Below are 23820 nucleotides of genomic sequence, written 5' to 3'. Positions count from 1 at the left end.
AAAAAAAAAAAAAAAAAAAAAAGGTTTATTTGTGTTTTGTGTTATCAGCAGTATATGTTATCTTAATGAACAATGCAAAATACTTGTTGTTACTAGAACCCAAGGGAATGATTTTCCTAAATGATGTGTAAATTATCTCAGATCTAGATGTATTGGTTAATTTGCTTTTTTTTTTTTTTTTTTTGGCATTGAACAGAACCAAAGTTTTCCATTTCAATCAAGTGCAGACACCAAAGAGTAAAATTGCTAATATTTGTGCAATGCCTTTTGCTCATCCAGGCCTCTTTGTGAACCAGTAGGGGAGGTGACAGGTGTGATAAGAGAGGAAGGTGGCATGAAGGCTACCGGCTCTCCAGATGGCCTGCTTTGGTTGCTGTCCTTATTAGCTCTGTGACCAAGGCTAAGTTATTTAATAACTTATCTTTGCTCCCATCCCTATAAAGTGGAGAAGGATAACAGTACCTACCTTATAAAGTAGCTGTGAATGTAAATGAGATGATACATGTAAAATACTGTATTTAGATCAGTGCAGCTAAAAAGCTTTTGCTTATACTTAGTTGCATTATATTATCATTGTTGTTGTTGTTATTGTTAGTATTGTTATTATTATTTTGAGAGAGAATCTTGCTCTGTCGCCCAAGATGTAGTGCCGTGGTGCCATCTTGCCAAACTGCAACCTCTTCCTTCCAGGTTCAAATGATGCCTTGGCCACCAGATTAGCTGGGACTACAGGCATGCACTACCATGCCCAGCTAATTTTTTTTTTTTTTTTTTTTTTTTGAGATGGAGTCTCACTCTGGGGCCCAGGCTGGAGTGCAGTGGAGCGATCTTGGCTCACCACAACCTCCGCTTCCCAGATTCAAGTGATTCTCCTGAGTAGCTGGGATTACAGACACGTGTCATCATGCCCGGCTAATTCTTGTGTTTTTAGTAGAGACGGGGTTTCACTATGTTGGCCAGGCTGGTCTGAAACTCTTGGCCTCAAGTGATCTGCCCACCTCGGCCTCCCGAAGTTCTGGGATTACAGGCATGAGCCACCGTGCCCGGCTAATGTTATTATTGCATGTGCACTTAAAGACTCTAATTGCATTTTTTTTTTTTTTGAAATGGAGTTTCGCTCTTGTTGCCCAGGCTGGAGTGCAATGGCACAATCTCAGCTCACCGCAACCCCCGCCTCCCTGTTGCAAGTGATTCTCCTGCCTCAGCCTCCCAAGTAGCTAGGATTACAGGCCTGTGCCACCACATCTGCCTAATTTTTTTGTATTTTTAGTAGAGACAGGGTTTCTCCATGTTGGGCAGGCTGGTCTTGAACTCCTGACCTCAGGTGATCTGCCCTCCTCAGCCTCCCAAAGTGCTGGGATTAACAGGTGTGAGCCACCGCGCCTGGCCCTAATTGCACATTTTTACCATTCTTCAAATATGTAGCTTTTTAATGTTGTGGTGGAGAAAAATTTGAGAACCCAGAAGTCTGAAATCTATTAGTAGCACATCCAGTAATTTAGATAATTCTATCACTATTTCTGCCTGGGCCTCGTTTTCCACTTTGCCCTAAGCCTTCCTCATTTCTATCCTTTACCTGAAGGAGGCAAGCTGCCAAGTGTGGTTTGTTCACTGTTCTATTGGACGTGCAGATGTAACTTCTTACTCTGAAGCAACTTGCAGAGACAGAATTGAGGAAGTTAATGTTTTATCTTACTTTTTCATGCAATGTGTGTAGTCTGCAACACTAATAGTGCAAACAATTTTGTGTAGTCATGGTATGACTTGTTTGCTTTGAATTTCTTCATCTTTTTAGTAAACTGCTATGCCAACTTAATGGCAATTCTTTTTGTTCTAATCTGTAGTGTTATAACTCAGTGGAAAATAGCTTGCTTGAGAAAAAAGCATGCACGTTGGACAGCCAAGATAACAGCTGAAATACAAGCTATTACAGAAAAAATTCAGAATGCAGAAGCTAGACGAATTGAATTACTTAACGAGGTAAGGGAACTGAAGGAACTTAGAATTAGTCCCCTACATTTCATATCAGCAATTCTCCTTCAATATTTAATTAAATCCTATCTTATTAAAAAGTATTTTCCTTTCTGCTGATTTCATGTTTAGAGTGAGTTATTTAATTTTCTTAGGAAATGTATTCATTTGCTGTATATTAACTAGAGAGAATTAGCAAATACAGTAGAATATGCTTTTGAAGCATGTAACCGGAAACTTACTTGAGGTTAGTCTTTAGGGGAATTACCTCTAAAAATATGAGCCCATGTATCATTTTTTTAAGCTTTTATATTTACCCTCTGCTCACCCACTGTCCTCTACCCTCCCCACTCCTCATGTCATATTTATAAAAATATCATTTGGTGAAGAACTTAATTTCTGGAGGAAAAAGTATTACTCTCAGTGGTTGCTGAGAAATTATATGAACTGAAATCAGAAGCAGGTCTCATGCAAAGAGATATTAATTTCCTGGCTATTTGAAAATGTAAGGCTGATCACTACAAGAGAGATGACAAATTTTCATTTTTCTCTAATTAGACCAGTTTCAGAGAAAAGGAGATCAATGACTTTGTGGCACAGATTGAAAAACTTAAAATAGAATTAAAAGAAGAAGAGAAAGCATTTATTAACAAAGAAAAAATGTTAATCAAAGAGTTAAGCAAGTATGAGGTAAATTTTATTTTGCATCTAAGAATACTTTTGGATGACTACATGAGGGGGAGGGGCAACACTATTTCATGCCATTCTAATCAGTTAAATGTAAAATAAATATTCTAGTATGAAAAAGGTTACAATTTCATTTTGGATCTTCTTTTCTTGAAGAGGAAGAAGAGCATTAAGAAATATTTTTTCAGCAAAATAATAATAATAATAATAATAATAATCACACTTCAAATTATGTAGAACTGTTGGCAACGGCCTTGGAGACAGGTGGAGTTGTGTAGGAATCCATTTGGAGCTGGCTTGAAAATAGCTGGGGCAAGGGAGATTAGTAAAGTCAATCTCAGATGTGCTCCTTAAAAAGAGGGTATCATGCTGCCTTGGGAACTGCCAAAAGCTAACCTGAGATAGAACAGGGCATGGATGCTGGGGGAGGTGGAGAGAAAAGGCACTGAAAGTACCCAGAAGTGCCAGATCCACAGAAACACAATTTAAAAATGCACCTTTTCGAGTAGCTGGGACTACAGGCGCCCGCCTCGTCGCCCGGCTAGTTTTTTGTATTTTTAAGTAGAGACAGGGTTTCACCGTATTAGCCAGGATGGTCTCGATCTCCTGACCTCGTGATCCGCCCGTCTCGGCCTCCCAAAGTGCTGGGATTACAGGCTTGAGCCACCGCGCCCGGCTGTAGTACCAGCTACTCGGGAGGCTGAGGCAGGAGAATGGCGTAAACCCGGGAGGCGGAGCTTGCAGTGAGCTGAGATCCGGCCACTGCACTCCAGCCTGGGTGGCAGAGCAAGACTCCGTCTCAAAAAAATAAATAAAAAAAATAAATAAATAAAAATGCACCTTTTCAAGGCAATGATACTACCCCGGAGGCAGCCATTAGCAGAGCAGCTGAGAATAGGGATGGTGGTAGAAGCCTTCCTGAGCTTAATTAGGTTTGAAAAGGAAGAAGAGGTCTTGGCTACACCAAAGAGGGGCTTTATTTGAATTAAATAGTCTCATACCGCAGGACGAAAATAGTGAGTTCGAAAATTTCCTAGTTTAGAGTCTTATCTGATCCAAGTTGTCTTCCCCGACTCCATCCCATCCTGCCACATCCTGCAGAAACCCTCTGCAGATGACTGGCCCAAGGACAGCCAATTCTTTCTATTAATAATATTAGTAACCAAAAGAAAGTAGTCACATTTTCATACAAAATACTAGGAGAAAACAACTGAAAAGGTGAATAAAACTTTCCAACAAATGAAGAACATTCAGAAAAAATGGTGGCATGGAACAAATAAAAACTATGATCAGGCCAGGTGCAGTGGCTCATGCCGGTAATCCCAGCACTTTGGGAGGCTGAGGTGGGTGGATCACGATGTCAGGAGTTCAAGACCAGCCTGGCCAAGATAGTGAAACCCCATCTCTACTAAAAATACAAAAAAATTAGCCAGGCATGGTGGCACGTGCCTGTAATCCCAGCTACTAGAGAGGCTGAGGCAGAGAATCACTTGAACCCAGCAGACAGAGATTGCAGTGAGCCGAGATCGCGCCACTGCACTCCAGCCTGGGCGACAGAGTGAGACTCCGCCTCAAAAACAAGCAAACAAAAAACTATGATCAAACATTCATCTATGAATTTTAAAAAATAATTTAATAGCAGTACAAAGGAAAATTATTAGTATGGAAATGTAGGAACTTAGGGAAGAGATGTCAGAAGGTGATGGCCAGAAAATAGGAAGAGGTGAAACAGAAACCCTGCAACTCGGAGAATAAACAAAGGAAAGAAAGCATGACACAAATGACTGCAATGTTAGAAGAAAAGGGGTAAGAGGGGAGAGGAGGCGGAGTGGAAAGCATTAGTCTAGGTGCCAGGCATTCTTCTAAATGCTGCAAAACAGGCAAAAACTCTGCCTTTATGGAGCTTACTATCTAACACGGGAAAATGAAAATAAATGAGAGAAACAAGTAGAACAAGTAGTGTATTGGATGGTTATAAATGCCATAGAGAAAAATCAAGCAGGAAAATGGGACAGGGAGAGTGTACGTGATATGGTGTGTGTGCTGTTGTAAATAGGGGTAGTTAGAGAAGGGTCCAGCCCTGAATATGAGGAAGGGTGCCCTGAAGATGTCTGCAGGAGATGGCTCCAGGCAGAGGGCATGCTAGGCAGGAAAAGCCTGAGGCAGGGCCCTCCTATCTAAGGAATCACAAGGGGGTGGGGTTACTGAATAACAGCTGGGAGTGCCAGGGGTGGTGGGAGTCATCTTCAGGAAGCAGATGCTGAGATGGAATTAGGACTGATAAAGTATATTAGGGAGAAGTATCTGTGACAAGATTGGGCAGGGAAAGCTGTCAGGCCTGAGCTGCATGCAGGCAATGGGAATGAATTAATGCATGTACATACAAACTTGTATTTACAGGCTATTCTTTTTTAAAAAACATAATATGGATAATACAGGATTGAATTTCGTTTTTTTTTTTTTTTGAGACTGGGTCTCACTCTGTTGCCCAGGCTGGAGTGCAGTGGTGCGATCTCGGCTCACTGCAACCTCCACCGCCTTCTCCTGCCTCAGCCTCCTGAGTAGCTGGGACTACAGGTGCATGCCACCACGCCCGGCTAAATTTTTTTGGATTTTTGGTAGAGACAGGGTTTCACCATGTTAGCCAGGATAGTCTCCATCTCCTGACCTCATGATCTCCCCGCCTCAGCCTCCCAAAGTGCTGGGATTACGGGCGTGAGCCACCGCGCCTGGCTGGATTGAGTTTCTTAACTCAACCTGCTTAAATGTTGAAGTCTGGAGAAATGTACTCCTGCTTCTGCATTATGATATTTTTGAATTATGGTATTTTTCTATGCATTTTAGCTTCTTTGTATTTATTCATAAGGATGCTAATGGCAATTTGGGAGGAGACACATCAGCCAGCATATCCGTGTATTAGTTAAGGTGCAAGGAAACTACTCTATCAAAGATATACTAAAAGACAGTGAGCATAAGCAAGATGTGAAAAGGGTTAACAACCCTCTTTCCTTTTTTTATTGGAAAACTGGCCCTGGGTTAACTTCCTGGCTCCTTCCCCTAACAGCCTAATGAAGGTAGAATATCAGCTGTATTATGAAGCAACATTGCTTGTATAACAATGACTCCTGATTTGTATGCTGAATCTTGACTGGAAAAATAACCCACGGGAAACTGTGGCATTGGCTTTCCCTGGGTTTGGTGGCTCTCTTAAGTGGGTATAACCTTTGAAACCTGGAAGGTATGTCCAAGAGATACTAGTTCCTGTATGAACATGGGGTTTCTACGCCAGAGAGGCTATAACCCCACCTGTGTGAGTCTCTCTCTCTCTCTTGCATCTAAATTATCACTTTAGATGAAGCCACTGGTCTGCTGTCTTTGTGCAGACACCTCCCAGTAGGGAAGCATGCCTGGCACTGCCCTGCTAAAATTTAGCATTTCTTTCCAATTATGTGTGCATATAACTTAGACAAAAATGAAAATTAAAACAAAGTTTTTAAGAGTAAACTGGGTCAAGTGTAGCCTAATCAAATTTTGTGAGTCTGAACATCTAGTCGAGAAGATGCTCTAAGGGGTCATTATAGCAAGAGAGATGTTTGTTTCTCTTTCCCAATCCAGGCCATAAGGAAGGGGTCCAGGGCTGGCAGGGTGGCTCTGCCATTCTCAGCATGAGCCTAACATCTGTGTGTCAAGGAGTAGCTTCCATTCTCATTCTCCTCTGTCCAGGGGAGGGAGGAAAGGACCAGGGGAGCACACAGCTGTTCCTGTTGCAGGAGCAGAGCCCAGAAGTGGCACAAATGACTTCCATTCACAAACTCCTTGGTCACACCACCCGCAAGGGAAGCCCGGAAACCACACTCTAGCCAGAAGCCATGTGCTCAGCTGAAACTCAGGAGCCCTAATATTGAAGGAGAAGAGAACAAATATTAAACATCAGCTGGCGGTCTCTGCCTTACTCACCATTTAAAATCCATCCTGATTTGCTAAGAAAGGTCCAACTATTATTCCATTTGAAAGTAAACAAAACTTGAGTTTCAATAAGTAGGCAGGCATCTTCATGTTTTGCTTTGGGCACTTTTTACCCATTTATTTTACTATTATATCCAATTACTTCTATCCTCTTCCCATTTCTCACATCCAACATTTCTTGGAAGTGCATTCTGTTTATCTGCCTCTTTTTGGTAAAATATTACCGAAGGAAATTTTCTCAGATATGTTTTTGGGCTGTATACATGGTAGTGTTCATAGAGAGATAGCAGAAGAGGTTTAAAGCAGAAGGGATCTTTAGAGAACCAATTGAATCTAATCTCCTTACTTTGTGGATTGTCAGAGTGTCAGTGAGTCAGGGAGCAAATATTTATTAAAAGATTAGTATATGCCATATATCTTTCTATGTGCCTCAGGATAGGAGACCAAGACAGACGAAACTCTTTCCCTCCAAAAACTTATATTCTACTTTAAATTGTTGTGTGAATTATCCAAAATTATATTTCTCAATTCGTTTTATTTTCTTTAAAGGAAATATTTGTTAAGGAAACACAAATTAACAAAGAAAAGCAAGAAGAACTAGTTGAGTGTCTTCCGCAACTTCAGGTGGCAGAACAAGAGTATAAAGCGAAAAAAAGAAAGTTACAAGAGCTCAGTAATACTATTACAGGTACATATGAAGCATTTAGTAATTAAACTCAATCCCAGGTAAGAATTTCACTGTCATATTCTCACACAAGGCAGGTCATCAGTTGCAAGCCAATGGTGAAGCTCACCGAACTTTCCCCATCACCTTTAGCTCTCTTCTTTCTAGTTTTTGCTTCACCTACTAATTTCTCCTCCACACTACAATCTTACTGTTGCTATTGTCAAAATTTTCCTTTTCTCTTTTAAAAACTATTTAAGACTTAGTCCTTTACTATATTATTTTCTTTCTCTCTATAGTTGGGAAAGGTAGAACTAACTCATTTGTTTGCTACCATGTGGAAATTTTTTTCTATTTCTTACCATGAATTTGCAAATTATATCTCTTTTCCTGCTATGATTTAACCATTTATTGAGTAAGCACTCCTCAAATTTTTTTCCACTAACTTCCTCCTAAGGCACAGATAGGTAAGAGCTTGTCTCAGATCTGGGTTAGTAGAGGATGTGAAATATGTCCGAAAGTATGCATATTTTTAATTATATTACATAGTATAATCATGTATGTTTAATATAAAAATAATTATTTTTTCCACAAAAGATTGGATGTGATCATTCAACCCTGTGCCCAAGTTCCGAAGTTTATATATCCAGAATCTTTAAAAAAAAAAAAAAACCAAAAACACACAGGGTCTCACTATGTTGCCCAGGCTAATCTCAAACTCCTGGGCTTAGGGAGAGGCTTCTGCTTTGGCCTCCCAAAGTGCTGTGCCTGGCCCAGAATCATCTTTTTGGGTTTTGAGTCTCGTATTGCATTTGGAGAATAGAGGGTCATTATCTAAGGAATCTGCCCAGGTCTTTAAGTGGGAACAACTTCCAGAATTTGTATCTTCTAGATGATGAAAGAAGAGACATGGGAATCAGAAGGCCAGGACCAAAAGTTACAGAAAGGACTAGAATGGGAACAAAAATTGTCTGCTGGTTAGCAAAGACAAATATGGGGATAGGAATTAAAATCGCCTGTGTCAAAATGGGACATTCATATGGAACTCCAATATGTTCAAATGTAGAATAAAAAAAATTCAAAAGAGAATAGTGATTATTGCCAAGGAGGGTGGATTTTTAAAATGTCAGAATGTTATAATAATAATACATGGGTAGCTGACCTGGTTCCCACTCCTCAGATGATTTTCCACTTTCTTGTCAGGTTTTCATTTAGTCAACTTAAGTAGGTTTTCTTGGCCTCTTACCACTTTTACCCAGACTTACAATACATAGGTCTCTTACTTTCTTTTTTTTTTTTGAGATGGAGTCTTGCTGTGTTGCCCAGGCTGGAGTACAATGGCGCAATCTCGGCTCACTGCAACCTCCACCTCCTGTGTTCAAGCAATTCTCCTGCCTCAGCCTCCTGAGTAGCTGGGATTACAGGTGTACGCCACCATGCCCGGCCAATTTTTGTATTTTCAGTAGAGATGGGGTTTCACCGTGTTGGTCAAGATGGTCTTGAACTCCTGGCCTCATGATCTGTCCACCTTGGCCTCCCAAAGTGCTGGGATTATAGATGTGAGCCACCGCACCCGGCCTATTCCCAGTTTTCTACTTTCCCAGCCATTCTTCCTATCCCTTCGTGTACTAGGTAGAGGATATAAGAAACACTAGGAGCATAAAAATAAGTAATACATTGCATGTACTAAATCTCTTAATGTAAACAAAGGGGAGAAAATGCTGAAGAAAGTAGATAAAAGAGGGGAAGACAGGAGAAAAGAAGTAAAGGGAACATAAGAGCAGGAAAGTTGGCTTGCCAGCAGTTACACTTACAGAGAATGGCATGCATGGGCTCCATACACAGAAAGCTTTTAGTTAAATCTGATGGATAAAGCATATACATATATCTTTGTTCCCTCATAAAACTCCCAAATATGTATATAAAAGTTTTTGTTTGTTTTTTTTTAAAAAGGATGCAAATCCATAAGTACCAAAACACTGGCAGAGATAAGACATTTGCTATCTGCTGATTTATTATTTATTTATTACCTGATAATAAATATCAACAAATTTTGGGAAGACGTAATTGGATAGAGGTAGAAAGAGAAATATAAATACCAAGAGCCTGCCAAAAACAGCACCATGTAGGCAAAAAGTTCTTTCCCCTGAAGCTGTAAAGTCACAGGAAGTGGCGTCCCCTGAAACTATGACAGCTGAGATGAGTCACAGGGATAAAGGTTGGTTGAAAAGTCTTTATAAAGAGCAATTAGAGCTCCAGGTCAAACCCCCTCCTTGTGCAGTTAGCTGAGTGACTCCTCCTCCTCAATGCTGGCAAAGAAACAGGACCAGAAGTCTTCAGACTGCAAGGCATCAGATATGGTTGAGAGCAGAAGACAGGTACTGTACCAAGATCCCCACTGAGATCCCCTCTGAGCTCAGCTTGATGAATGCTGCCAGCCAATGGTGTTGTGAACTCTTCCATAATCCCTTACCCCAACCTGAGCAAGGAGACTAATGTATTCTTCCTCTAAGGAAACTGAGCAGTTCAGAGAAAAGCCCCACAACAGCACCAACATTCAATGGTCCCCTCAAATGGCTGGTTCCTTCCTGATCACTGTACATTGAAGCTCACCCAGGACTATTAAATGGGATCAGACAAAGATCTGAAGCACCTAGTGTGAAAGAGAAACTGAAATGGACAGAACAAGAGAACTTGGTGGAAACAGAGAAAATGCAAAGCGCATGAGCATACTTTTAAAGAGTATATTCTTAGATAAATAAATATATTGCATTTATGAAAAAAGAAAATGATGCTTGAAAGATTAGAGAACAGAAAGAGCTCTCAGAAATTAAAAATATAAATAACAAATGTCAAAATTCAATAGGAAAATTATAAGAAAAGTTAAGAAAATCTCTAAAAATAGAGCAACAACAACAAAAGGAGAGGAGGAAAAGGAGAGAAAGGTAAGCAAATTTAAAAACTATTCTGAGATGCCAAGTATCTACCTAACAAGAAGACCAGAAAAAAATCAGTAAATAATCCTTACCTTATTATAATGATCTAAACAGTTACAATTTATTTAAATGAAAACCATAATTTTATAGGAAGGTTAGGGATGAAATGTAGAGGTGTGGGTGTGGTTGTGGGATGTGGGAATGGGAGTAAGCATGCTAAATTATCCTCTACTATATATGACAAAGTAAATAGAAACTGCCTGACAATGATAAATCAAGATATAGCCATATATTCATGTTTTTAAAGAGCTAATAAAATTATCAAAGAAATAATACAAAAATATTTCTTATAACTAGAGAATATAGATTTCCATTTTTAAATGTCCAAGCAAATCCTCAAACAATATTTAAAAGAAAAGACTAAGCCATATCACTGTGGAATTTCAGAAGGAAAAATAGAGGATCCTAAAAGCTCCTAAAGAGAAAAATGAGATCTCACACAAACTGTTAGAAATCAGAATCATTTCAAACTTCTTAAGAGCAACATTATAGAAGTTATAAGACAATGCCTTCAAAATTTGAGAGAAAATAATTTCCAACGTTAGATACCCAGCTAAACTATCAATCAAGAATATAGAATAGAAACGTATTGAGATATACAAGATCTCAAAACATTTATCCCATTTACTCTTTTTCCTGAAGCTGTATAGAATTTGCTTCAACAAACAAAAGGAATGAATCAAGAAAAAGAGTATAAGAAATTTAGGAAACAGGAGGTTCAACATAAGAATAATGCAGAGGGTTCTGGTTGAATAAAACCTTTAAAAAAAGAAAAAGAAAAATGCAAAAGGAAGTCCCAAGAAGTCAGCTGCAAATCTAGCACAAAGAAAGAAAAGATTCCAGAAGGCATATCTCAGAGGGAGGTTCTGAGGGAGAGGGGAGAAATGAAACTGATAGATACGTTAATGTGTTTGACTATATGGGAAATAAAATTTGAAAGGTTGTACAGTTCTGTTGTAGATTTTGGTATGAATTAATTATATGTACATGAAATACTGAGCAATTTTTTAATAAAGCAATCTTTAACTCCAAGAAAAAACAAAAAATTATACTAAAAGGAAAATATAATTATACCATTTGGCTCATTGGGGATAATCCTTATTGCCATAATGATCTAAATAGTTATAATTTATTTAAAAACTGTAACTGCATAGGAAGGTTAGGGAGGAAATATAGAGGTTGTAGGTGTAGGAGAGGGATGTGGGAATGGGACTAAGTAAATAGAAAATCCCTGAAAATGATAAATAAAAATAGGCGTATATGCCTATTTTTAATGAAAATTGAACTAAATGGAAGAAGAAACAACTAAAAGAGTGAAAAATGTTTGATTCTGAGGAGTCATACAGGACTAAACATTGCAATGTGGAGCGCCTGACAGCTGGGTTTTGTTATAAACCTTGTGAGAGAATTTGACTTTTAAAACTAGGTACTTCTTTGATTAATATTTTAAACTAAATTTTGAGTTTTTTTTCTTTGTTTTAATAGCACAAAGACAGGAGGAGGATTTACTGAACAATCACATTTTCTGTTTACAAGGGATTTTCAAGATACATTAGCAACACGGTAAAGGATCAATACATTCATTTATTTTTTAAAATTAAAATAGTGGTATTACAGATGGTAATATTTAACTGGCATTGAAGTTTTCATGAAATCACATTTGTTAAACGTACCCGTTCAATCTCAATGTTTAAAAATCTTTGTTACAACACATGCATACATATATATATGCATATATATACACATACACCTATACACATATACTTATGTACATATGTGTATATATATACTTATGGGTATATGTATACAGAGAAAGAGAGAGAGAGACTAGAACCGACTAACATGTAATTGTGGAACAGTCACTGAGGGGACCTTGGTTTTCTTATTTGTAAGTTAGAAACTTGATTCTGCTTTTTAAGGGTGAGTGAAACAAAGGTTGTGGTGGGGGAGTGGATGAACTAGTAGCAGGTAAAGAGATGTTTAGTGCCTTTTAAAAATTTATAATCAATAGTTGGTGATAAGCATGTGCATGTGGAGTTGGTTAATTAAAATGGAAACAGTCTTTGAGATGCATTGATATCAAAATGTAACTTTTTTTTTTTAAGACAGAGTCTCACTCTGTTGTCTAGGATGGAGTGCAGTGGCAGGATCTTGACTCACTGCAACCTCTGCCTCCTGGGTTCAAGCGACTTCCGGCTCATTTTTGTCTTTTTCAGTAGAGACGGGGTTTCACCATGTTGGCCAGGCTGGTCTCGAACTCCTGACCTCAAGTGATCCACCTGCCTTGGCCTCCCAAAATGCCGGGATTACAGTCGTGAGCTACTGCGCCTGGCCTCAAAATGTAACTTTTAATATGTTATAAAATATGAAGGAATATATAGGAAAATATGAAGGAGAAAATTACAAGGGTAGTATATATACAGTTCTATTTTCTTAATAAGATGCTGCTGGTGATGATTATACAATGAATAAATATCATGCAATTTATAATAGTATAATAACAGAGAACTGAATAGAGAATTCAATAGAGAAAACATTAGAGAATTCTGAAAAATTCATAAAGTAATCTTCTTCTTTCTTTGAGAAACATTAAGTCCTCCTTTAAAAGCCTCAATAAATTTCCCCTTCTCTATTTTTGCCGAACGATTGTTTATATATCAAAGTACAGTCATCCCTGGATATCTATGTGGGATTGGTTCCAAGACCAACATGACTATCAAAATCCACAGATGCTCAAGTCCCTTGTATAACGTGGTATAATATTTGCATATAACCTACCCACATTCTCCAATATACTTTAAATTATTTCTAGATTACTGATAATACCTAATAAAATGTAAATGCTATGTAAGTAGTCATACTGTATTGTTTTTTATTTGTATTATTTGTTGATGTTTTCTTTTATTTTGTGAATATATTCCATTCATGTTTAGTTAAATCCATAAATGCAGAACCCACAGATACAGAGGGCTGACTGTATATTTTATTTTGTGAAGTTGTCTCAATGTCTGGGGTTCTTATCTTGAAGTCCACAGACCCCCTTCCTAGAGTCCATGAATAAATGTGGGGTTGATAGGTTTTCTAAGGAAAATATCTATTCTCTGCTGGATGCTTCAGGAATTAATTTAGAATCTGGCTCCAAATGTGACCTAGGCAGTATAATACCCTCATGCCCTACTCTTTGAACTCAGAGATAATTTGGGGTTTTCTGTTTGAGCAGGAGGATATAAAACAAGAATTAAAACAATTACGAGATCAAGAAAGCAAAAAAACCAAAGATCATTTTGAAACTCTAAAGAACGTAGAAAATGGATTCTATATAAATGACCAAAAAGCAGATCTTCTGCTCCTGGAAAATAAAAAATTAAAAGAAGTAAGTTTAAGAGCACCATGCTTTGCATGATGGCTTTGATTAATTGACTAGACTTGTAATAGTTATGAGAGAAAAGAAGAGAATAGCTCTTGATAAATTTTTAATGGCGCATAAAGTACACACAGAAAAGTACCCAGATTGCAAGTGTGCAGCTCCATGAACACACTTGTGTAACCAGCGGCCAGATCAAGTAACAAAGCATTATCAGTATCCAGATATCCTCTATGCCCCTTCTAGTCACTAACCAGCCCCACTAAGGGTACCACCATGCTAACACCATAGACTAGTTTTCCCTGGTTTGGAACATCATAGGTATAAAACAGTGCAGTGTAGGTTCTTATGCTCAACATTATGTTTGTGAGGTTCAGCCTTATTGTTGAGTGTAGTTTGTTATTCTTAGTTCTGTATAGTATTCCATTATATGACTACTACTACAGTGCATTTGTACACTCAACTATTGATGAGCGTTCAGAGAGTTTCTAATGTTTGGCTATTACAAATAGTATTGCTGTGAACATTCTAGTTTATGTTTTTTGATGAACATGCATACATATTTCTGTTGAGTGTACATCTTAAGTGGAATTGTGGAGCCATAAGGATGCATATCTCCCACTTTAGTACATACCACCAGTCTCCCAAAGGAGTTACACCAATTGCCACTCCCACCAGCAATGCATGAGAGCACCAGTTGCTCCATACTCTCACAAAACTGTCTTTTTCAATTTAACCATTCTGATGGGTGTACAGTGGTGCCCCACTAATTTGTGTTTTCCTGATCACTGTTGAAGTACCTATTCTATGTAACTGGCCACTTGGATATCCTTTTTTTGTGAAGTGACTGTTCAAGACTTTTGTCCATTTTTTAAAAAGTAGGTTGTCTATTTCACACTGATTATAGCTCTTTTTATAGCAGAGGAATTTGTTCATCCAATCCCTACAATTGAAGTCTTATTTATACTTAAAATTTGTTTGTTTTAACATTTTAAAATGTTATATTTAATAATTAGATATTTATAAGACACTGATTTTTAATGCCTGGAACTGTTGCATTCAAAGCATATTTTTAAAGTGCATAGAGTCCAACATTTTATATACTGTGACAAAACAATAACAACAAAACTTTATGTAATATTCTCTAGTTTGAAAGACATGGTCTGTCATTCACCAGTGACACTGTGTGACTTTGGGCAGATCATTGAACTTGTAAGCTTCGTTTTGGCCTCTTAAAATGGGAATAGCTGCTACTCACAGGTTCAGTGTGACTTCTTTATAAACTGAAAATGCAAAAGAAATACAATTTCTAAAATCATTTTTTCCAGCCACCCATAATGACCTCATGGTCAAGATCTGTTATCAATGTACCCCAAGTGTTTTGCACAATACCTGTAATGTTAGAGGGATTCAGTCTCATTTGATGTTTAAGACTGTAACCTTAAAAAGTGGATAATACATTATGTCCCTTTTATAGATGTGTAAATTGAAGCTGTATTTTTTTTTTAGAAGTTTTAATAGCTAGAAAAAAATCAGTGACTAGTCCAATGGCATGAAGAAAATCCCTACACCTCACTGGGTAATTTTTTTCATCTGTTAAATGGCAATAGTTATCCCACCACTCTCATGGTTTTTTTTATAAACTAAAATGGCATAATAGGTACTAATGTACTTTGAAAAGGTAATTTTGCAGCCGGGCACGGTGACTCACACCTGTAATCCCAGCACTTTGGGAGGCCAAGGCGGGCGGATCACGAGGTCAGGAGATCGAGACCATCCTGGCTAACACGGTGAAACCCCGTCTCTACTAAAAATACAAAAAAGTCCCAGCTACTCAGGAGGCTGAGGCAGGAGAATGGCGTGAACCCGGGAGGCGGAGCTTGCAGTGAGCCGAGATCTTGCCACTGCACTCCAGCCTGGAGGACAAAGAGAGACTCCATTAAAAAAAAAAAAAAGTAATTTTGCTAAAGAGCCTAGATACCTACCATCAAACTGATTTGTTCCACTAGACTGTCTTCCTATCAAGATATAGATTATTTCTTAAAAGAATTGGAATTGTATTGCTATTTTGGCAATGGGTGAGCAGATAGATGTGTTGATGAAAGACTGATTATGAAGGTCCTGTTTTTTCAAATTCAGTTTCCATCTGCTAGTCGCCAAATGACCCTGTGCTGTTTTCTTATTCACTCACCACTCAGTTTTGCTGGTTGCATCTCTTTACTCTGAACATGCACTGAGTCCCAAGCACTGGGCAAGACACAGTGAATACAGAGATAAGTAAGATACTGCCCCAGCCCTTTGGAAGCTCATGGTCTAGCTGAAGAGATGCACACACAGACAGATCATTACAATTCAGTATATTAAGTGCAACAATCTGAACAAGACACATACAGTGACCCAGAGCAAGGACACCTTGACACCAGGTGAGGAGCTCAAAGGAGAACTCTCACTGGGTATCATTAACGTAGAGGCAGGATTTACACCTGGGAGTTGGATGATTCTCTTCAGGGACAGTGTGTTGAGTGAGAAGATCAGGGGCTGTGAACAGAACCCTGGAGAAAAACAACTTTGAAGGAGGGAGCTGTGGAGAGGAGATGAAAAGACAGACTGAAAGAAAACAGAGTTTGGGAGAAGCACGAGTCCAGCTGAACTAGGCAAGTCTGCAGACCCGTGTTCAGAGAGGGGCAAGAATGAGGCCTTGCAGTTGGCCTAAGGTGGCTTTTACTTTTGTTTACTATAATACCAGAAAACAAGCTATGAAAAGACTGACACAACATCAAAGATACATGAGTGGACCCTATAATACATGCTTAGAAACAGTCTACGTAACAGTCCCTTGTCTACCTCATCTATAGCACTGAACACAATTTCTAAGATTTTTATAGATGGTTTATAGTATTTGTTTCTTTCTTGAAACTGGACAGTTTTATGTCCCAAAGCCCCATTTTCAGAGTTCCTGGGACTTTAGAGTTTCTGGGCATTGGGTGATCAGGACAGAAATCCATGACTTTAATACTCAAAGTCACCTGTCACTACTGCCACCACTGGCACCCAACCCAGTGAACGTCTGACTTGAGTAAGTAATTCCATGCAGTCTCCTAACTCAATTAATCATCTCTCTGAGGTCTTACACTGAACTCCAGTCTGGCAGCATTACTACTTTGTGACATCTACCGCACACACATTTTGCATAAGGAACATTTTTGTTGTGGACATAATGCATTCAGACAGAACACCCTCTAATTTCTTTTTGTGGAAAATTATACTCAGAATGCCATGTTTATTTAAGTGCTGAAGCAAAATGCTTCATAGGAAGCAGAATTCTTTATCCCCTTTCCCAGGATGGAATCCTGACCAAGGTATGTTTTATTCTCCACTATTACCCCTGTACCTAGAATGGTGGGCGGCACAGAGGAGGAATTTATACATGTTGGCTGAATGACTACATGATAATTTATCTATGGTAACTACACTGCTAAAAGCAATCACATGCTTTTCATTTTCAGTACATTTTATACTTGAAGAATAACATAGAGAAATACAGAAAAGGACAAGAAGCCCTCATGCACACCTCAAATGACTTGTCTCGGCAACTAATAGCTCAGGAGGGTAAGTAATGTGTGGGTGCTTGTATTAGTCAGGGTTCCTTAGTGGGACAGAACTAATAGGATATATGTATATATGAAAGGGAGCTTATTAAGGAGAATTGACTCACGTGATCACAAGGTAAAGTCCCATGATAGGTCATCTGCAAGTTGAGGAGCAAGGAATCCAGTGGATCAGTCCAACTCCCAAAGTCTGACAAGTAGGGAAGCTGACAGTGCAGCCTTCAGGCTGTGGCCAATGGTCCAAGAGCTCCTGACAAATCACTGGTGTAAGTCCAAGAGTCCAAAAGCTGAAGAACTTGGAGTCCAATGTTCGAGGGCAGGAAGCATCTAGCACAGGAGAAAGAGGAAGCCTGGAAGACTCAGCCAGTCTAGCCGTGCTGGCAGCTGATTAGATGGTTCCCACCCAGATTGAGAGTGGGTTTGCCTCTCCAAGTCCACTGACTCAAATGTGAATCTCTTTTGGTAACACCCTCATAGACATACCCAGGAACAGTACTTTGCATTCTTCAATCCAATCAAGTTGACAATATTAACCATTACAGTGCTCTTTACACATAAAGTTTTTACTTCATTTAAATCCATTTTATTGATTTGCATACAAAAAATGCACCGATTTTTAGATTAGTGAATTTTGACAAATGTACATGTCATTGTAACCACTACCACCACAAGCAAGCTATAGAGCATTTTCATGACTGCAACACTTTCTCTGTATCCCTTTGCTGTTGATCACCTACCCCATCTCTAGTTCCTGGAAACCATTGATCTGCTTTCTGTCATTAATTATGAGATACAAATGAAATGACAGAGTATGCACACTTTTATACCTGGCTTCTTTCACTCAGCAAATTGTTTTAAGGTTCATCCAAGTTGTTGCATGTCTCATTAGTTTATCCTTTTTATAGCTGTACGGTAGAATCCCATTGTACAGATATACCATATTTTGTTTATTCATTCACCAGTTGAAATACATTTAGATTATTTCCAATTTGGGATAATTATGAATGAAGCTATTGTGAGCATTTGTTTACAAGTGTTTTTATGGCCATGGTTTCATTTCTCTTGGGTAAATATCTATAATGGAATTGCTGAGTTATACAGCAATTAGTGTATGATTAACTTGATAAGAAATATATATGGTTAGTGTATGATTAACTTTATAAGAAACTGCCAGATAAATTTGCCAGAGTGGTTGTTAAGTGTCTCATCCCACTAACAATAGAGAAGAGTTCCCATTGCTCTACATTCTCATCAACACTTAAAATGGTCAAAACGCTTTAAATTGTTAATATTTTGGTCATTTTAATAGGTATGTAATGGCGTTTCGTTGTGATTGTAACTTGTACTTCTCTAATGACTAAAGTTGGGTATACTTTTTCATGTGTTTCTTGGCCATTTGAATATTATCTTTTGTGACAAATATTGCAAACATAGTAGCTGAAGACAAATTATTTACTTTGCTCACAAATTGGCAATTTGATCAGAGCTTGTTAAAGACAACTAAATGTCTGCCCTGCATGGCATCAGCCAGGGCAACTCGAAGGTTGAGGGTAATTCAGCAGCTGGGAACTGAAATCATCTGAAGACTTACTCATTCCTGTGTCTGAAGTTGATGTTGGCTCTCAGCTGGATCTCGAGGGAGACCATTGGCCAGAACACCTCCTCATGGCCACTCCACGTAGCTGTTTGGCCTGCTGGGTTCCAAAAGCATCCCAAGAGAACAAAGTGGAAGTTCATGGCGTCTTATGACCTAGCCTCAGTCAGTGTTACTTTCATAATAAGCTAATGGTTGAGGCAGTCACTCAGGTGCAAGGGGAGGGGTCATAGCCACCACCTCTCAATGGAAGAAGTGTCAGCATCATGTCAGGGAAAAAAACTTGTGGAATGGAATATATTGTGGGGCTATCTTTGGTAAATACAATCTGTCACATGTCTGTCCAAATCTTTTACTCCTTGCTTTGTATTGTTTTCTTATTATCGAGTTAAAATCTTTATATTTTCTGGAAATGAGTCCTTTTTCAGTCTGAAGTTTGGCTTTTCATTTTTTCACGGTGTCTCAGAAAGAGTAAACATTTTTCATTCGAATGAAGCCCATCTATCTATTTTGTCTTTTAAGGTTAGTACTTTTTGTTTCCTGCCTAAAACATTTCTGCCTACCCCAAGCTCTTGAAGATTTTCTTGTATATATTTTTTAGTTTTAGTGTTTATATCTAGATCTCTAATTCATTTCAAGTGAGCTTTTTCATATGATGTGAAGCAAGGCTTGAATTTCATTGTTTTCTCTTGTGCTCATCCAGTTGTTCCAGTACTATTTTTGAAAAGACTATGCTTTTGCCATTGTATTACCCCAGCAACTTTTCAAAAATCAATTTTATGGGTTTGTTCCTTTGTACTAAATGCCTAACCTTATACCAATACCACACTGTCTTTTTTTTTTTGAGACAGAGTCTCGCTCTGTCACCCAGGCTGGAGGGCAGTGGCGCGATCTGGGCTCACTGCAAGCTCCGCCTCCCAGTTTCACGCCATTCTCCTGCCTCAGCCTCCCGAGTGGCTGGGACTACAGGCGCCCGCCACCTCGCCCGGCTAGTTTTTTGTATTTTTTTTTTAGTAGAGACGGGGTTTCACCATGTTAGCCAGGATGGTCTAGATCTCCTGACCTCGTGATCCGCCTGTCTCAGCCTCCCAAAGTGCTGGGATTACAGGCTTGAGCCACCGCGCCCAGCCCACACTGTCTTAGTTACTATAGCTTCATATGCAGTCTGGACATCAGGTAATAGAATTCTGCACCTGTATGCTTCTCTTTTAAAATTATGTTCACTATTTTAAATTATTTGATTTCCATATACATTTTAGAATCACCTAATTAATCTACACATACACACACACACACACACACACACACACACACACCTGCTGGGATCTTAATTGGGTTTGTGCTGAATCTATAAGTCAATGTTGGAAGAAAAGACATTTTAATAAAATTGTATTTTCTAATCCAAGTATATAGTATATATCTCCATTTATTTAGGTCTTTATCTCAAAAAAATTGTGCAACTATAGTGCAGTATCAGGTATCCCAGGACTACCCTTAGGCTTAATGATTAGCTAAAATGATTCACAGGACTCAAAAATTGTTATACTCACGGTTATTGTTATTACAGTGGGAGACACAGAGTAAAATCAGCAAAGGAAAAAGGCACAGAGGGCAAAGTATGGAGGAAACCTGGTGCAACCTTCTCAGGGATGCACTTAATTTCCCCAACAACAATGTGTGACTCCACATACAAAGTGTTGCCAACCAGGGAGGCTCACCCAGGCTTGGGTGTCCAAGCTACTTATGGGGTGGGGGGATGGTCAGTCATGTGGGCGTAGAGTGCCTTCATGACTGGCCTCAGCTGCTCAGACAGCCACTGAGATGCTCAGCTAGTATTACTCCTTTGTGCTGTTCGTGTGGTAAGTTGCACTGATTGAGTTTGACTTTGAAACCAAGCTCCCATTCTAAGCATAAAGCCCACTTGTTCAAAAGCTTTTATTGTTCTTGTCTATTGCTAGATTCAATTTGCTAATCTTTTTGTGTCTGTGTTAAGACCACCCCGTTGTGCTTGTGCCGTGGTCTGGAAAGTGCCCCCCAGTGGAAAGCTGGGTGATTGCAGGACCCACCTCCTTTGTTTTTCTTCTTCCAGGTGTCACAGTCCTGGGGGGCCCATTCAACATCTGAAAACATTTCATTCATATGTTTTGCTTCTTTCTTCTATTTGTTTGCAGTGGGAGGGCAAGTCCAATTCAGTTATTCTGTCATTTTGGAAGTAGATATTTTAGATAAAATAATTTTGAAAACCAAAATGAATAACATGACTTTTATTAAAATGTTCAAATTGTGTCAGTAACCATTGTATTTTTTAAATCTTTATTTTAGCACAATATAAGGATTTGTGGGCTGAATTTCAGACCACAGTTAAGGTGAGTTTTGCATGTGTGTGTTGCCTCCATATAAATATCATATTTCCAAAAACATTTACCTACCTAATAAGTGTGTGTGCTTTTATGTCTGTGTGCACCTGCATGCACACACATCAGGGTGGAAATTCACACTATGTTACTCCCTTGCAGTCCTAGATGCTACTGTGACCACTACCTCCTAAAATGTGTCCTTTTGTACCAAACGTCACTATGAAATCTTAATTCTTTGGGAAACTATCTTCCCACTCTACCACTCAGTTAAGGTGGGAAAGACTTTTTTTTTTTTTTTGCATGCCCCAAATGAACACATTTTGTTTCAGGACAAAGTTGTCAGTTCTGGACTCCTTACCTCTTCATGTTTTACCAGTGCAGCATCTGTACCCTCCCCACTTCAGAGTCAGATAGGCTGGGGTCAAAATCCTGGCTCTGCCACTTTTGAAGTATTTAAAGTTTCTGGATAACTAAATCCTCGTTTAAGTATTAAAACACTGGGGCCGGGCGCGGTGGCTCAAGCCTGTAATCCCAGCACTTTGGGAGGCCAAGACGGGCGGATCGCGAGGTCAGGAGATCGAGACCATCCTGGCTAACACGGTGAAACCCCCGTCTCTACTAAAAAATACAAAAAGCTAGCCTGGCGACATGGTGGGCGCCTGTAGTCCCATCTACTCGGGAGGCTGAGGCAGGAGAATGGCGTAAACCTGGGAGGCGGAGCTTGCAGTGAGCTGAGATCCGGCCACTGCACTCCAGCCTGGGCGGCAGAGCGAGACTCCGTCTCAAAAAAAAAAAAAGTATTAAAACACTCGATTAAGAAAGTGTTAAAGTGTCTTTTTCACATGGAGCTGCGGAGGCCCAGAGAGTTTACGTAACTTGCCCAAGACCAAACAGTTCATGAACGTATGGGAATTTACAACCCAGATCCTGCCTTATTCCAAAGCTCCTTCTGTTAGGCTGAATCTCCTCTGCAGCTCTGTGCTTCTCTGAGGGTGAAACTAGCTTTTTATGCTACCACCACCATGGTTACCATTATCCAATTAAAATTTGAGTTCAGTGAGCATTCCATTATTCTTCTCACTTGATAATCCATTTTTCCAAGATTATTTACAGAACTTTGTGAATTGGCTGTGTACACAAGCACTTATTTTTATGACTGATACCAATTTTGCATATATAATATTTTTATTTTGGACATGATCCTCTTAGAATGTGTATTTATTTATGTTGTTGCAATTTATATTGACACACCCTAAAACGCCATTTCTTTAGATCTTGGTGGACAATGGTGAAGAGACCTTGCATGACATGAAAAATCTAACAGACAAGCTGTGTGAAAGAGATGAAAAAATGCAGCGTGTCAGTACATGGCTACAAGGGAGTCTTGAAGGGCTGCGTTCGCTTGTGAAACAGGAATCACCAATGGACCTTCTTAGTAAGCAACAGCTTAGAGCTTTGGTAACATGGGACTTCCTGCTATTTTACTATATAGCTGGTAACATCAAAAGAAGAAAAAAACACGGCAACTAAGTGACTTAGTTATCCCCAATTATGCCACAAACATTCAGTTGAACATTGATACTTACTTGTGGGTTGAATACACTTGTAGTGTCAGCCAATTCTGCCTTTCACCTAAGAGAATTTTCTGGATAACTAAATCTTCTTTATAATTTTTTTAAAAAGTTCATTTTAAACATTTTCCAGAGAGGGCTTTTAAACTCTTTTACACACTTTTGGTCTTCTTAAGCAGAAGTTGAATATAATTTTACATTTTCTTCCTGAGCTGAGTTTAGCATTAAAAATAGCAACTGTTATCTTCTCCAAAAAATCTAGCAATGGCTTCAGGGGCTTCTGAGATGTTAATACATCATGTCTAACATGCTTGCCTCATGAGCAAGCAGGCCAGTCTCTTCAGAGGCATATCAGCTTCATCCTCAATCCCCACAATAATGTCATGTTAGACACAGTCACAAAACTCTGTACAGATTAGGGCAGTGGTGAGAATTGAAGGTGAGTCCTTGCACAGGTACAGCCCAGAGGTCCCCGTGGCAGAATCATCTGGGAAGATGGGATGTGGGGGTAGAGGGAGCTTGGGAGAAGGAAAGAGAACAGAGTTTAGAAAAGACATGGAGTAATGAAAAAAGAACACTGTCATCTGGCAAGTGTACAAATCTATTTGTGGTTATTAAGGCTTAATTTTAAAGAGCATAATCACTAGTTAAGCAATTTTGAAGGTAGGATGTAGAAAGTAAAATGGGATAAAAGTAAAAAGAGGTGGATGCAGTGACTCGTGGTTATAATCCCAGCACTTTGGAAGGCTGAGGCAGGAGATCGCTTGAGACCAGGTGTTCGAGACCAGCCTGGGCAACATAATGAGACCCTGTCTCTACAAAAATAATTTTAAAGTTAGCTGGGTATGGTAGCGCCTCTGCCTCAGCTACTAGGAAGGTTGAGATGGGAGAATTTCTTGAGCCTGGGAGGTCGAGGCTGCAGTTAGCCGTGATTGTGCCACTGCACTCCAGCTTGGATGACAGAGTGAGACCATCTTAAAATAAATGTAAAAGGAGGGATAGTGATAAGATTAAAAACATTCCAGTATTTGGTAAAATCTGT

General features: G+C 39.1%; 1 protein-coding gene across 1 annotated transcript in view; it reads left to right on the top strand.

The window, feature by feature from the left end:
* CCDC175 (coiled-coil domain containing 175) overlaps nt 1-23820 on the top strand; it is a 63306-nt gene that overhangs the window by 34624 nt on the left and 4862 nt on the right. The window contains 9 exon segments of the mRNA XM_017865847.1: nt 1845-1980; nt 2530-2661; nt 7174-7312; nt 11770-11815; nt 11817-11847; nt 13505-13657; nt 17155-17257; nt 21173-21216; nt 22480-22642. Of these exon segments, the coding sequence (XP_017721336.1) occupies nt 1845-1980; nt 2530-2661; nt 7174-7312; nt 11770-11815; nt 11817-11847; nt 13505-13657; nt 17155-17257; nt 21173-21216; nt 22480-22642 (947 nt within the window).

Source organism: Rhinopithecus bieti, unplaced genomic scaffold, assembly GCF_001698545.2.
Source record: "Rhinopithecus bieti isolate Rb0 unplaced genomic scaffold, ASM169854v2 scaffold_83527, whole genome shotgun sequence".
In the NCBI taxonomy this organism is placed as follows: Eukaryota; Metazoa; Chordata; class Mammalia; order Primates; family Cercopithecidae; genus Rhinopithecus; species Rhinopithecus bieti.
The sequence above is the reverse complement of the archived record's forward strand: the minus strand, read 5'-3'. Positions and strand labels throughout refer to the sequence as shown.